Genomic DNA, 15726 nt, shown 5'->3' on the forward strand with positions numbered 1-15726 from the left:
TCTCTTCTGGGTCCTTTCCAAGACACTGATGTTTGTAAACTTTGTGATATCTTCTTTATTTAGCAGGAGTTTTTTTTATAAAAACTAAACACATTGTCATTTTCACTCACCTCTATGGCATAACATGAGTAAAATAATCAACATTCATCACAACTGTACAGAAACCAAATTTCATGATTGGGAATGGTAAATGTGTATAAGTAAATGCTATAAAATAAAATCATTAGTTTCTTCTGAACTGATTCAGAAGCACACTGAAAGAAACCAAGAATTCAAAATGATCATGTAATTATTTTTTACTATGTCATGCAATTCATAAGCATAAACCACATAAACCACACTTTTTATTTATAAACAGCTGTATTGCCAATCTCAAGGATTCCAAAATCATGAAATTGGTTTGAAAATCATGAGATTGTTTTAAAAATATTACATTTTGCGTTCTTTTCATTTGACTTTTGGTTTCTGAGCTACTCTTCATTCAGCTACTCTTGCTTCATGTGTTATTGCTTTTCTCGGCAACCATGAAGTCTGGAAAGTTACTTCTTTTAGGAAGTGAAAGCTCAGAGTCTCACATGATCTCTTGATTTAAGCAGCTGGGGCTTTCAGAAAAGCACTAAATATCACGAGAGTAAGCAACACTGAAACAGTCTCCCTAAATTAAGCAGTGATTTAAAATTACACTGAGCAGATGGTTTTGAACAGTGCCAAAACAACACTATTGCTCAACTGGATATCTCTTGACCACTTCCAGATAGCAAATAAATACCTATAACCACTGAGAGTTCTGGGTTGACTGAGATCACATCTGAAAGGGACACTGCTAAAATAATTTAAGGTCCCAGAGTTAGCTTTTATAAAAGTAACATCAATGACAATGTTTTCAATAAATTAATGCTTTTGAATTTCTGTGGGGAAAAGCCCATTTAAAGAAATATTTCCCAGCAGTGTTTGCAGTCTGAACACCAGGGCAGCCTACTAACATTTGAGAACCGGAAAGTGAAACTAAAAATACGCAGTAACAAAATTGAATAGTTTATTTTCATGGTCCAAGGTGAATGAAGTGCAAACAGTGAAGAGCATAAATGGTGGAAAGGAAACTAGATTTCACAAATTTCAGTTTTAATATCCAACGGGGATGGGGGGGCTGGTGAGACAAGTGAAAGAAACACTTCAAAAATATAATGGGCCAGATCATCACTTGGTGCAGTCCACTGGCTGTACAGGAGCTGTGCCAATTTAAACCAGCTGAGTATCATGGGCATTAATTTTATATGCACAGTTTCGCTTTAAAAGTCCCACAACACCGGTTGCTACTTGCTTTTTCTCCCTCATTCTGTTCCAATCTGGTCTAAGCACCTGCTGGTTTAAGAACTGCTGAGGCTAAAAAGCAATGCTTTATACCATCTGAAAGCTCTGACTCATTCAAATGGTAGAAAGCAATCCATCACTAAGTTGAGTGTTTATCAAGCTACTGAATCCCACAATTGAACTGAAGTGGGGGAGAAGATGTTTATCAGAATGATGGGTCTTCCTAAGTCCTTGTAGAGAGCACCCAGGTTCTGCAAGGCTTTCAGGTGCCAGCGAAAGTATGAGTGGAGGTATATGCATTGGCACAAATAAGGTTAGTTACTTGCTAGGCAGTGCTCTGCAGTAAACGGTAGTAAGCGTTAAGCCACCTGTGTATCCATTTCCTTCCTCAGAAATGTGCCAAGTTTAAAAGAGCTAGAATGTAAGTGAAGAATAGGTATTCCTGAGGAGACATGGGGTGAAATATTGGCCCCATTGAAATCAATAGATTTCATTCATTGACTTCAGTGGGGTCAGGATTTCACCCTAGGATTTAGGTCTAGTCCTCATTATGCTAATGAGGCATGTGGCTACATATTTCTCTTATGACTTACTCCTATCCACATCATCCCCTTTTCCAGTCATGAAAAACATAGCCACTAAAATCACCTTCTTTGCCTGTACTTCTGATCACACCAGTCCATGTCTGAACCCCTCTGCTTGCTCAAGCATCACATCAGATTGTGTCTCCTTATCACCATCATGTCTTACATAACTCTGCCTCCTCCCAACTTGTCAGGCCAAGTCTCTTATCATATCACTCTGCCTGCGCCTCCTCACCGGAGATGCCAGCCTTTTCCTGCAACTGCCTGTGCTTTCTTCCCTTTACTCATAGAGTCTCTTTTCCGGAGTGCTCTACAGAGCCACTACCCTCTCCACCCTTAAATCCCTCTTGAAGATCCAGTTCTGTGATGCTTACAAACTATCTGACTAAATAATCACTTATTTGTTTCATTCATCTCATGATTGACTCACTTCTTTGCTGATCCCTACAAAAAACTTGCTGATTAAGTCTACTTCCTCTTTCAGTGTAACTATAATTAAAAACAAATTCATTGCTCCATCCTGCTTTGCATTGGCCTTTGCTGAGTTTCCATGTAATCTAAGATAACTAGTTGTATAATGAAAAGGAGTACTTGTGGCACCTTAGAGACTAACAATCTTACTGATGTTGCCCTGGTTCTTCCTCCTTTACTTTTCCCCATTGTCTTGTTTGCCCCTTTTTTTTGCATCTAGTCAGTAAAGAGGTCTTGATCCTGCGACGGGCTTCAGATGAGTAGACCTCCGCTCCACATGGAGCTCCATTCAGTTCAGTGAGGTGCCATGCAAATGTGGAGCTCCATTAGTTTGTGAACTACTTATGGCAAAACTTACGTCATTATGCAGGAGCTCTTAGCACAATTTTGGGAGCCATTAAAATATATAGCGTGACTCCTAACCTTTGCCATCTCACTCTTACACATACTATTGTTATTGAATTTTCAACTAGATTTGTTACTCAGTGAAAGGATTCCTGTAAAATAATGCGTTAAAGATTATCTCTTTGTGCTCATGCTGTCTCCAGCAACTGCAGATTGTGTTATCAACACTTTCAGTAGGCAACTTCACAGTTTTCTTAGCTGAACTGAATTTATTTTAAGGGGAAAGTAAAAATGCAGAGATGGTATTAAATAGGGGAGGTAGAGTTTGATTACTGATTAACCAAACAAATAGTTTTCAAATGTCCTATGCATTGTCAGGAGATAAAGTGTAAATGAACCAATTTTTCCCTCATTCGCAACATAATGAGCAGTATTTGTTTGGGGCTTGCTATTGGTTATGTAGACTTGCTACTGTGTTGAAAATTAAGTCCCTATTCCTTCAAATGGTTACATACATGCTTAACTCTATGTATCTGAGTACTCCCTCTGAAGACTGTGGGTTGCTCAAATGTGTAAAATTGAGTGCACGCTTAAATGTTTGTGGGATTGGAGCCTTAATTCCATGTAAATTCATTTATACTGGTGATTTGTTTGTTAGTAATGGTTCCTGAGGCAACTTTTATCGTCTGACAGTGGCTATTTTGAAATTTTAATCTGGTGTCAGTAGATTTGTGAAGATGTCATATACCATGCAAATGCTCGCTAGGCATAATTAATATTTGCTAGACAGTGTGGCAGCATCCCTATAATTACTAAAGGCTCCAGTCTGTTCACTAAGGGCTAGAGTTCAAATCCTTATATTCCCTGAGAGCGCCTTGAGTTTGGGCAGGAGTTGGAAAGCAAAATTAATGAAGCTAATTCTCTGGTTATTTTCCATGCCAGATGGGGACAGGGTAATACCTAGGGATGAACAATATCATTAGGAGTTGGCAATTTGTTAGGAAGATTGCAAGAGAGCTGTCTTTGAATATTGGAGGTTGTCTCCAAATAGCTCTCCCAGAGATCGCTTTCAGGTAATAAAGCAGGAGGAAATAGAATCATAAACCCAAACTTTCTCACGTTGCCTTTGGACTGTTACATCATGAGGCCTTGCCTAGCAATGCCAGGGTAGATCATGTTTTTTAATTTTTTAAAATTTTCTCTTAGTTCAACTTATGATACCAAAACAAGACAGAAGGTGGCAGTAAAAAAGCTTTCAAGACCTTTTCAGTCACTTATTCACGCAAGAAGGACCTATCGAGAGCTTAGGTTGCTTAAGCACATGAAACATGAAAATGTAAGTGAAGAGTTTGTACTTTGCATTCTGTTTCTATAAATTTTTGAAAGTTTATAAACCAAAGTTTAACTTACTTTACCTACGCTTATATTGGTAAAGTATACGTGATCCCTACCTTTCCAAGAAATAGTTGCTGTTCCAGGGATTGATCCTAATTCCATTGAAGTCAATGGGTATTAATAGACACTAACAAATTGTCTTTTGTTGAAAGTGTGTTGTTACACTAGTAGAGAAGGGCAGAGTAAAGCATCGAACCTAAATAAAACTCAGATCTGCATTTGTCAGTTTGGGATTCTACTGAGAAATTAAGGCCAGATTCTGTTCTCATATACGCTCATAGAGCTCTCACTGAAGTTAATGGGAATATAACATACTTATCAGAAGACTGGGTTTGGTCTTTGACCTGGGTGCAGGCTGCTAGGATTTATGGCCCTGATTCAGCAAGGTACTTAGCATGTGTCTAACTTTAAACCTAGTCACATCAATTACAATGGGACTGCCAATTTACTAAAAGTTAGGCAGACGCTTAAGTACCTTCTGAATTGGGGTCTGAATGCTGTTAATTTCCCAGACTTAAACTAAAATGAAAATGAATCCAGTCTCTGAGAGGAAATTACTCAATACTCATAGTTGAGAAGTGGTGTTACAGTAGATTGAAAAGTATGCTGGAGGGAGGTTACAATTATTTCAGTAAACGTGGTTACAAGAAAACATGTAAAGCATTACTTAGCTTTAAGTACAACAGAAGCAAATCGAAATCATACACTACTTGTTCTATACAATTTTGTTCATACAAATGGGAGATTAGGTCTCTTCCTTCTTGACTTTAGATTGTCTGAAGTCTTGTTCCATTTTTTCATAAAGTAATGTAATTTTGGTTTGCCCTGAGAGATCATTTTTCTTCTCGAGGCAAAAACAAAACTAAACAAAAAACCAGTCATCTCCATTCAGGTTCATCCAACTACTATGCTGGTTTTGTTAAATATTCAGGGTGAAATCATGTTGTTCATATGCATAATTCCAGGGATTCTAAGGACAGCTAGCGTAAATGATGTGTTATCTCATGAATTTCTGAAATAAAAAGGAGATCCCCTTTTCTGTTTCAGGTTATAGGATTACTAGATGTTTTTACACCAGCAACTTCAATAGAAAATTTTAATGAAGTGTAAGTAAAATTTAACATCAGTGTGACTAATTGGTAAGATATGAAGATAGATCCTGCAGTGTTGCTGGAAAACAGATACAGTTTTCTGTTCTAGCTACAGCCAAAATGAGCTTTGAGAGACTAATGTGCCTTTGGTCCCCTTTTCAAAAAACGGGAAGGGGATTCTGCCCAAAGGCCTTAGGGCATGGTACTTAATAGATTGCAGGGACTCTATTACTGTACCTGGCACATGATTTGATCTTCTGTATGTCCCACTAAATTTGTGGTCTGATCACCTTAACCTCATTTTGGATGTGGAGTGTTTATTCTAGCCAGTATGTGTGACGTCAGCCATGTAAGGAATGCAGGAAAATATTCTGCAGTGGGTGATGTCATCTCTTGGCCTGATTCTCGTCTCATCTAGTATTAGTTTTACACTAGTGTAGCTTCCTTAACGTTAGTGGAGTTACTCCAGTGTAAATCGGGAGCAAGTGAGAGAAAAATCAGGCCCTCAGTCTTTTAGGAGAAACACTGGGTGAAATTCTGACTTTATTGACGTCAATGGCAAAACTCCCATTGATGTCAACGGGGCCAGGATTACACTCTCAGAATCTAGAATCTAAGACAGAGCCGGTAAATTAGTTGGTTTAAAGTTGATAGAATGTTTTGAACACTTGAAGTGCCAATAAATAAAAAACTGATTTTCAAATGTTTGTTTTTAAAACGTAGTCATTTATAAGTATCAGCCTGGATGTTTGGGGTCTGATCACATAACCCTTGCTCTCTCCATTCATGGGATTACTCATGTGATAAGGGCATGAGGTACCTGAGATACAGCTCCCATGAGGTACCATAGTTATTCAAGTGGACACATTTCAATGTTGAACAGAGTCAAAACAAAATACTTCAATCTTGGTTGACAAACCAAAATGAAACGTTTGATTCAGGAATGTCAAACTGTTTTTGTTTCAGTCAAAAATACAGAATCAAACATTCTGATATTTCCAAATAGAAATTTTTCAGAATTTTCCATTCTGTGAATTTGGACTTTTCATCCCAATTTAGGATGAAAACTAATTTCAAAATATCAGAATTTCCCAAGGGACTCAAATTTTGTCCATCTCTACTCATTGAAGGGAATCTTTGTTGTAGCAGGAGCCTTACAAGCAAAACCAGGCCTGACGTTTTTATGGGAGATTTGCCTTTGATTTCAGTGGGAACAGATGGGAACCCAGATAGATTCAGTGTGGTCTTTCCTGGCCAACAGTTCTCTTGTTCTATGATCTTTGTTTGGCTTGCTACATTTGCAGTGGGAATACACTGACCACATACCTATGGCTATGAACTGCCATTGTTATATGATATTTTTTTCTTAAATTGCCCAACTTACTGAGTTTGTACAAACTTGTCTGGCAAAAAGACATTAAATGTCTTATGGACTGTAAGGATCTTTTCTTAGCTTGGCAGGTTATTAAACTCCTAATTTTGGGAAGGAGGGGATTTTTATCTCACGATTGATGGATGGAGAAGGAATATGCACGGGAGTGAGTAATTAGTATGAAATTAAACAAATTAGATTTACCTGCTGCTTGTCATAAATAAGTTATTTTATTTTTACAGGTATCTTGTGACAAATTTAATGGGTGCTGACTTGAATAACATTGTAAAGTGCCAGAAGCTAACAGATGACCATATACAGTTTCTCATCTACCAGTTACTTAGAGGTCTTAAGGTACACACTGCATGATGGCATTTATTTTATACTCAGCAACCAAAATGTTGTAATAGTGAATATTTCATTGCAAGGGCATTTTCAGAGCTGAATGGACTTACAAATACTCATGACCTCTCTGGTGATTTATTTTTATAAACCATAGTAAATTTAGAACTCCCCAGATTCCTTTCAGAACTAAAGACAAGACCCCAATCCTTCAAATACTTACCCACAAGTTTGACTTTACACATGTGAGTAGCCCCATTAATTTCAGTGGGACTACTTGTGTGTAAAGTTAAGCACATCTGTAAGCATTTGCAGGACTGGGGCCTATGACTTGTAAAATGGTAGAGTGGGATTACAAGATTATAGACTTGCAATAATTTCATAGCTAATCAGTTCAATTTGTACATAAAATATATATCTATTTTTCTAATTGTCAGTGCTGTAAACTCCCCCTTGGATAAGAAAATCACATCAGGTTATTTCTCTCTTGGATATTGGCCTCAGTAATCAAGATCCTGCAGTCCTAATTATGCCCTCTTTACTGTTGTTGATGTGCCAAGAAGGGGAAAACCCATCTTGACTTTCACATCCCAAGGCAAATTCACAGGGCTGAAAATTATAACAAACAAATGCATCTTTCTACTTGTAAACTGATCAAAGCTTGATAAGGAAACACTGAGAGACAATAAACATGAAACCCCAAGGTGCCGTTTATACAGTCATTTTTCAAAGTACAGTTGCTCTTCAAACTTTAGGTAAGTTGTACCTGAAAGATGGAAGTGTTCTTTTTTTAAAACAGTCCTTGATCAGATTTCATCTTATCAGCATCCTAAGAGTGTTTTCCTCTTGTTTGTTGTGAAAAGCAAGGACTCCCTTTAAAATGAGCACATGAATATCTATCTGCTTGCAGTGAACCCACCACCCCTCTTCAATAAAAATGCAGTTACACAGCCATGTATTTTGTGTGTGAAGATTCTAGCTGGTAGCTAGGGTATGCATCCATTGACTTGCATAGGAAGGCGGCATGTGGATCCAGATGATCAAAATGGAGGTCCAAATTGGAATGAAATGAATGTCTTTTTATCAAATACTATATAGTCAATCAACTTTTGATAGAAGGGTGTGTATTACAGCTCTAAGGATATCAGTGTAGTTTTAATGGTTAGTTTTTTTCCTGAAGTGTTCATATTTGAAAGAGAGAGAGAGAACACTTACATCTAGGAGCAAGTTGGTGACACTTGTGCTACCTGCCCATTAGTATTTGTGATTGCTGCTCAGATAGGAATGTTTCCTGATCTAAATCTTAACTCTATATAAAACCACCAAAAATAGAGGACAAAAAATATGAATAGAACAAGTGACTGTTACCTTTTTTCCACTTTTTTTTTAATCTTGCTTTCTTATCTTTTTTTTTTTTTTTTTTCTTTATTCCACAGTATATTCACTCAGCTGGAATCATCCACCGGGTGAGTTCAGTTAGCTAGAGAATACAAATCAATGCAGTGTGCACTGCCCAATGTCAGGCTTGATATTGTTACAGTACTAATTTAACCTTATTAGGTGTGCATGACTAACGCTGTGTTTGTTCTGATACAGGACTTGAAACCCAGTAACCTAGCTGTAAATGAAGACTGTGAATTAAGGGTAGGATTCATGCTATTGTGATGAAGGTTCTTGTAATATCTCTGGAACTAGAACTTTTCTGAACCAACATTAACTGCCATTTTTCTGTTAATACACATCCATGTATTTAGTTACTGTTGCTTTACTGGCAGATAAAAAATAAATTGCATTAACAATATTTGTGAGGATACAGATATTAACCACTATTTCAGGTAGCATGTGCAAATTGTTTACTGTGAATAAAAATCCTCTTCACATTTAAAAACTGAGAATAGGAAGCACTTAGGTTAAAAAATGGGCTTAGGGCCCAAAATTTTAGCTGATACTCAAAGTGACAAGACTCCAGGATCTGGCCCCAGATGTCGAGGTGAAGCAGTACATACCGCAACTACCCTACATCTACAGGACATACACTTATAGAAAGTTAACAACGATTAAACTGGCTGAAATATATAAATGGGTACTTTGGTAATGCAAACACCAGTATTACCAACCCCAGGTGTTCAAAAGTCATGAGTCAGGCCCCAAAAATCATGATTTTTTTTTTTAAATAAAATGTGGATTTTTTTTTGGCCTTCTGGATTATTGTTGTTGGTTGTTTAAAATTTGTATCATCGTAGCACCTAGAAGCCCTAATGTTGGATCAGGACCCCATTGTGCTAAGTGCTGTATAAACAGAACAGGAAGACAGCCCCAACCCCAAAAAGCTTAGAGTTTTCTGAGCCTTTGGGGTACACTCTCTTCACTTTTTCAAGCCTTTCTCCACAGTCATCAGAGTCAGAACATGCTTCATTTTCTTTTTTTTTTTTTTAATGAAAGCAGAGATATGATGATGATGGCTTTAGTCTGAAATTTGAAAGAAAACACCAAATTCCATGAAACCTGCAACAAAATCACAGTAGCTGACAACACACCCAGTACAGTGCAATTAACCTGAGGATTAAAGCACCTACAGCTTCTATTCACCTCAGTGGAAGCTGAGGAAGCTCAGCAAATATCATGACTGGCCTTTAATATTTTCATACCTGTATATGGAGTCTCATTTTTGAGGGATTATGGGAAGTCTCTGCCTGATCATTCTCTTTATAAAAGTCCATGTTACTCTTTATACTCTACGGTGACAAAGAAGACTTTAAATCTTCTTTTCTAGAATTTACACACCACCCAATCTCCTCTCTCCTCACCTACTTTTTGGCTGGGTTACATTCATTTTTTTCATTACTTATTCGCTTGTATGATGCCAAACTGTTATGGGAAAATCTAAATTGGTGGTGCTTTAAGGCATAGCCAAAAAGGAAATAAAAAGTGTACCAACATATTTGAGCAAGAAATGATCAATTATGGAAAAATGTAAAAACACATCGCTGTGAAATGCCCTTTCCTTGTACTAGGCAGATGAAATTTAATGTTGATAATGTTGATAAATGCAAAGCATAGTCCCAACTATGCATATAAAATGATGGGGTCTAAATTAGCTGTTACTACTCAAGAATGAGATCTTGAAGTCACTGTAGATAGTTCTCTGAAAACATCCATTCAATTTGCAGCGGCAGTCAAAAAAGCAAACAAATTGCTGAGAATAATTAAGAAAGGGATGGATATATAGGACAGAAAATATCATGTTGCCTCTATATAAATCCATGGTGCGCCCACATCTTGAATACTGTGTGCAGATGTGGTTGAACCATCTCAGAAAAGATATATTGGAATTGGAAAAGGTTCAGAAAAGGGCAACAAAAATGATTAGGGGTATGGAATGGCTTCCGTATGAGGAGAGATTAATAAGACTGGGACTTTTCAGTTTGGAAAAGAGACGGCTAAGGGGAGATATGACTGAGGTCTATAAAATCATGACTGGTGTAGAGAAAGTAGATAAGGAAGTGTTGTTTACTACTTCTCATAACACAAGAACTAGGGGTCACCAAATGAAATGAATAGGCAGCAGGTTTAAAACAATAAAAGTAAGTATTTCTTCACACAACGCACAGTCAATCTATGGAACTCCTTGCCAGAGGATGTTGTGAAGGCCAAGACCATAACAGGGTTCAAAAAAGAACTAGATAAATTCATGGAGGATAGGTCCATCAATAGCTATTAGCCAGAATAGGCAGGAATTGTGTCTCTAGCCTCTGTTTGCCAGAAGCTGGGAATGAGCGACCAGGGATGGATCACTTGATGATTACCTTTTCTGTTCATTCCCTCTGTGGCACATGGCACTGGCAACTGTCAGAAGACAGGATACTGGGCTAGATGGACCTTTGATCTGACCCAGTAGGGCCATTCTTATGTTCTTAGTGTTGCAGAGTCTAGTCATTATTCATATGGCTCTTGCTTCAGACGTTGTATTTCATTATTTGCTTACTTAGAGAAAATTAATAAATAGAAAAGTTATTTTTAAAGTATATTACAAGTAAGGGTGGGATTTTAATATATATTAATCACATGTATTAAAATCAGGTTAGTTAAGTAGCTGTTTTAAAGAGGAATATTTGTACATAACATAACATTAAAACTGGATTATCACTAGGGAGTTTGAGTGAAATCCTAAGTGTTTTTCCTGCTCCCATTGGAATTGCTGGGAGTTTTGCCAGTGGCTTCACAAGAGCAGGATTGGATCCCATCACACAAGGTGCTGAGCGTGTCCTGTGATGATGGTGGTGGAGGCCAGATTTTTAAAAGTATTTAGGTGCTTTTATTTCCCATCTCACTTGAAAGATGCTGATACCTCTGTTGATTGGGTCAATGGACTAGAATATTTTCCGTCAGCGCCTCTGGATTTAGGAATGCTTTTACAGCACAGTCATTGTTAGGATGCTGACTATCCCAAATAAAGAAGTAGATAGCAGAAAGCAAAGAAATATACTGAAACATAACGCTTTCTCTTGGCCATGAGCTTTCCAAAAGGGGGCATTCAGCAGGCAATATTGTGCCATCAATGCGTGTGTGCTATTTTTAAGAAAAACTCCTTTTTCATTTCAGTGGGGTGTTAGATGGTACTCTGTGAGCTTTTCCTTATGCAGCTTACATATGCCTCTCTTAGTGGCATCAAAATGTGTGTGATTGAATAAATGCTATATATGTTACAAGGCCTAAGCACAAGTCGCTGAGCTAAGGAAACAAGGGAACATTGGGGCATTTGTAAGTAATATAGTGGTGCTTTTAACATGTCATAATCTGATGTTTTTGGGTGTTGGCATTTTATACCTATACAATTCAGGCTTAATTTTCTTTGTTGATATTCTTCAGCTCTGATATACTAGTGGCGATTATTGCTATCAATGTAATGTTACAGGAAAATTAAATTTAAGGTCAAATTCAGAGTTTGTGTAAAAGGGTCGAATTCCATTTAAGCTCCAACTCTACTGTCATATTACCATGAAGAGACCCCGGCACCAACACGTAGCCCCGATTACTTTAATGGGGCACTGCATAAGTCGGTCCACTGACATCAAGGTCAGGTTCTTAGTCATTAAAGGACTCCATCTTTCTTAGTATTACCAGAAAGCATGAGCTGGGGAGCAAACTTGGGCTGGGTATGAAATGTTGAGGGTCGAATTCATTGCAAGCTGAGGTGTTTTAATGGCTGAAGTAAGCCAGAAATAAAGAACAGGGAACAAATCAACTCCTATAATAAAAATAATGAGAAATCTTGGGTTTTTTTCATCTGTAGATTTTAGACTTTGGTTTAGCCCGACAAACTGATGATGAAATGACTGGATATGTAGCAACAAGATGGTACAGAGCTCCAGAAATTATGTTAAACTGGATGCACTATAATCAAACAGGTAAAGTAAGATACTTATTTTTAAACTACAAACAATATAGTCACAACAGGAAAAAGCAACTGCATTTAACCATTTTTGTTATGTTTATCATGCATATCCCTCTCTTCTTATTTTTGGCAGTTGACATTTGGTCAGTGGGATGCATCATGGCAGAGCTATTGAAAGGCAAGGCTCTTTTTCCAGGAAATGACTGTATCCTTAACATAAAATGCAGTTACATAAATTGCAAATGCACCACAGTTCTTCCTGTTCTCTAATCGCCAAAATGTTCTTAGGCTATATTTGCCAGGTAACAAGCCTTCAATACAGCAAACTGAGCTTTGCTAATAGTTCAATTTACTATACATAACTGCTGAATGTAACAACCATCAGAAGAAAAAGCAATAACAGATGTTCTTAAACCACAAGAAGCTACATGCAATCTTTATTTTATGCCTGATATTTAAATAATGACCTAGTTAAATAATGACCTAGAAGGATTGATTTCTTTCATTTGTGCAGCTTCTCAAAAACAACATGCATTTATTACAGGGTGACCAGATGTCCCGATATTATAGGGACAGTTCTGATTTTTGGGTCTTTTTCTTATATAGGCTTCTATTACCCTCCCTACTTCCTGTGCCGATTTTTCACCTTACTGTCTGGTCACCCTAATTTATTAAAATTGAATTAATATGCATGTCACTTATTGTTGTAGAACTGCTGTTTTTATGTGTATGTAGGCAAGAGAGGCAACGTAAAAATCCCTCATTCCAACATAAAGTAGTGGGACTATTATGGTTCATGGTGCAATATTGCTGGGCTCTATTGCAGCCTGTGTTGTTTCTCTGACTGACAGGAGGGCAGAAAAGGCCGTTGCTGAGTAGAGTAGAATAATAGTAAAAGGAAATGTAGAAGAAGTAAAAATAGAGACTGAAGAGAGTGGAAGATAAAGAAATGATTGCTAGATCACATCAGAAAACCTCTCTGCATTCAAAACAGAGGCACAGTGTACATCAGATTCTGTTGTGTTCCACACTAAGGGCAAGTCTACGCTACTGTCCTAACTCGATCTGTGTTAGGTGAACTTGCAGCCACTGCAGTCGTTATTGCAGTGGCTGATGTCCACTCTACCCTCCTTCTGTTGGTGGTGTGCATCCTCACCAGGAACGCTTCCAGTGACTGCAGGGGGACTGAGAGCCAGGGCTCTCCGCTCCACGCAGCTCCCTGCTGGAGCCGCCTGGACTTCTTGCCTCCCTGCGTGGGAAGTAGGGAGCCTTTGGGCAGCAGCCAGTCTGGGAGCGTGGAGCCAGGGGCAGCTGGGCTCTAGCTGCCCAGCTTTCTTCTCGGTGTCTGGAGCTGTGAAATTGACAAGACGGCCAACAGCCGATGTAAGTGATGCAGTGTCTCACACTGCATCACCCTAACTGCACCGACATAAGCCCTGCACCTCTTGTGGAGGTGGCGTTATTATGTCAGTGTAGAAGGGCACTTTCATAGTAGCTGCTTTACGTCACTCTAACTATGTAGTGTAGACCAGGTCTGACTGTTCTCACTACTCTGAAAGGCGAAAAAATCCTAACATCGCAGCTAAATCTACAATATGGCCAGGTGTGGAAAAGGCATGATGATATTATAGATCCCTGAAAAACAGCTAAGACATGGTAACATCTTGCCATTGAGCTTTCTGTGGTGTTTAAATCAATCAGACTCTATTGTCAACAATGGCACTTAATAATACCTGTTGCTTTGCATCCCTTGACTAAGGTGGTGTTTCTGACTATTTTTGGTAAGCTGGTGTGTATTGTTTCCAAAAATAGGATTTTTGCAAAATATAGACTTACCAGTTTTTTTCTCTTTCTTGTAAAATACAATCTAGAGTTACAGTGTTTCATCAACTTCACTGAGACTTTAAATTAATCTTGAATCACTAGTGGAAGTGTTAATGTGGTTCACTTTTCAGATCATATACGAACTCAGAAAATGTACATTTTAAAGATTATGGGCCTGGTTCTACGCTCCTTTGCCCCAGTGCAAAATGGGTGTAATATGCTACCCAGTCAGAATTCTCCACTCAGCCCCCGAGTCAGCAGTCATCCCGGTTCAGCAAAGCACTTGAGCATAGGCTGAAATTGTTAAGCACATGCTTAAGTCCCATCCAACTCAAAGTTAGGCATATGACTGTGTTGAACTGGGACCTTACACTGGTGGTAGCATTTTACACTCACAGTCCGTAGGTGTAAATGAATACACGAGGTTCTGGGCAGTGGACAAGAAGACACTGTGGAACTAATCTGCAGCTGGTATAAATTCGCTGACTCCATTGCAGTCAATAGAACTGTGTCACTTCCTCCATCTGAGGATCTGACCATCTGTGCAGGACTTCAGGGTTTATTTAAACAAAAAAGGCTTGTCTGTTGCTTACTTTTACTATCTGTCGTGGAGTTTTCTTGAATACTTGCAGATATTGACCAACTAAAGAGAATAATGGAAGTTGTGGGAACACCCAGTTCTGAACTCCTCAAGAAAATATCATCGGAACATGTGAGTTCACCGTTCCATAATTTAGCTGAGTTAATAATTTAGTTTTTCATGGACTTTCACACACTGGTTACACAGGCAGTTAATATTTTTCCTCTGTGTTCAATGTGCTACTGCAACACTTAATGCAGAATATAAGAGCTGTGTAGGTGACAAGTAAATAAAGCTGGTCTAACACCTTTTTGCTAATTTGCTGGATTTCTAACAGTGCTTTATTTCTCATTCTGTGAAGGCTTTTTTTTTTTTTTTTAGCCTTTGTGTGTGTTAATGTTTTTCTTACCAGTATATTCATATCTGTTGAACAATTGAGGAAACTAACATAGCTAGGCTAACACTCCATTTTCTTGCAACTTCCAGCTGTTTGTTTTTTTTAAAATGTAACTGTTATGGGCTTGGGGGAGCTCCACAGTTTGTGAGCATTCAGGCTCCTGCGAAGAGTTGAGGCAGGAATTAGCTGATACGTTGGCTCTCCCTCCATACCCTGTGCTGAGATATTGGGCCAGCCAAGAAATGTAGGGAGGGTTCTCCAATGCATGGTCACTTGGTTGTTCTTGAGGCCAGTGTAGTACAAACCTCTGTGCTTTGCACCTATCTTAGGTTCAGAGGTGTATCATATGTAACTCATTAATGTTCAGAGTAATTTTGTGGGCTCACTGATGGGGAGAGTAGACTTCTTATTATGGTGGCTTTTATCTTTTCATAGTTCGTTTCTTTTGTTTTAGAGCCACCTTAATGAGTCAGATTGTGTGTGTGTGTGCGTGTGCATGCCCCAAAGGGTGGGTTTATTTCTGGTGGTAATATTTCCTTGAAGGTTAAATTCCTAGGACTATGCCTTATCTGGAGGGCAAGTCTGTTTAGTTTTGTGAGAGTGTCCCAGTTGGGCACTA

General features: G+C 38.4%; 1 protein-coding gene across 3 annotated transcripts in view; it reads left to right on the forward strand.

Moving 5' to 3' along the window:
• LOC141980774 (mitogen-activated protein kinase 11-like) overlaps window positions 1-15726 on the forward strand; it is a 47242-nt gene that overhangs the window by 15441 nt on the left and 16075 nt on the right. Inside the window, exons 2-9 of one of the 3 annotated variants that reach the window (XM_074942363.1) lie at window positions 3918-4047; window positions 5154-5212; window positions 6812-6923; window positions 8348-8377; window positions 8508-8555; window positions 12205-12319; window positions 12440-12511; window positions 14763-14842. In XM_074942363.1, the coding sequence (XP_074798464.1) occupies window positions 3918-4047; window positions 5154-5212; window positions 6812-6923; window positions 8348-8377; window positions 8508-8555; window positions 12205-12319; window positions 12440-12511; window positions 14763-14842 (646 nt within the window). The remainder of the gene's footprint in view (window positions 1-3917; window positions 4048-5153; window positions 5213-6811; window positions 6924-8347; window positions 8378-8507; window positions 8556-12204; window positions 12320-12439; window positions 12512-14762; window positions 14843-15726) is intronic. The other 2 variants (XM_074942364.1, XM_074942366.1) reach the window with 2 other exon arrangements.

The sequence above is a fragment of the Natator depressus genome, chromosome 1 (assembly GCF_965152275.1).
Source record: "Natator depressus isolate rNatDep1 chromosome 1, rNatDep2.hap1, whole genome shotgun sequence".
Classification (NCBI taxonomy): Eukaryota; Metazoa; Chordata; order Testudines; family Cheloniidae; genus Natator; species Natator depressus.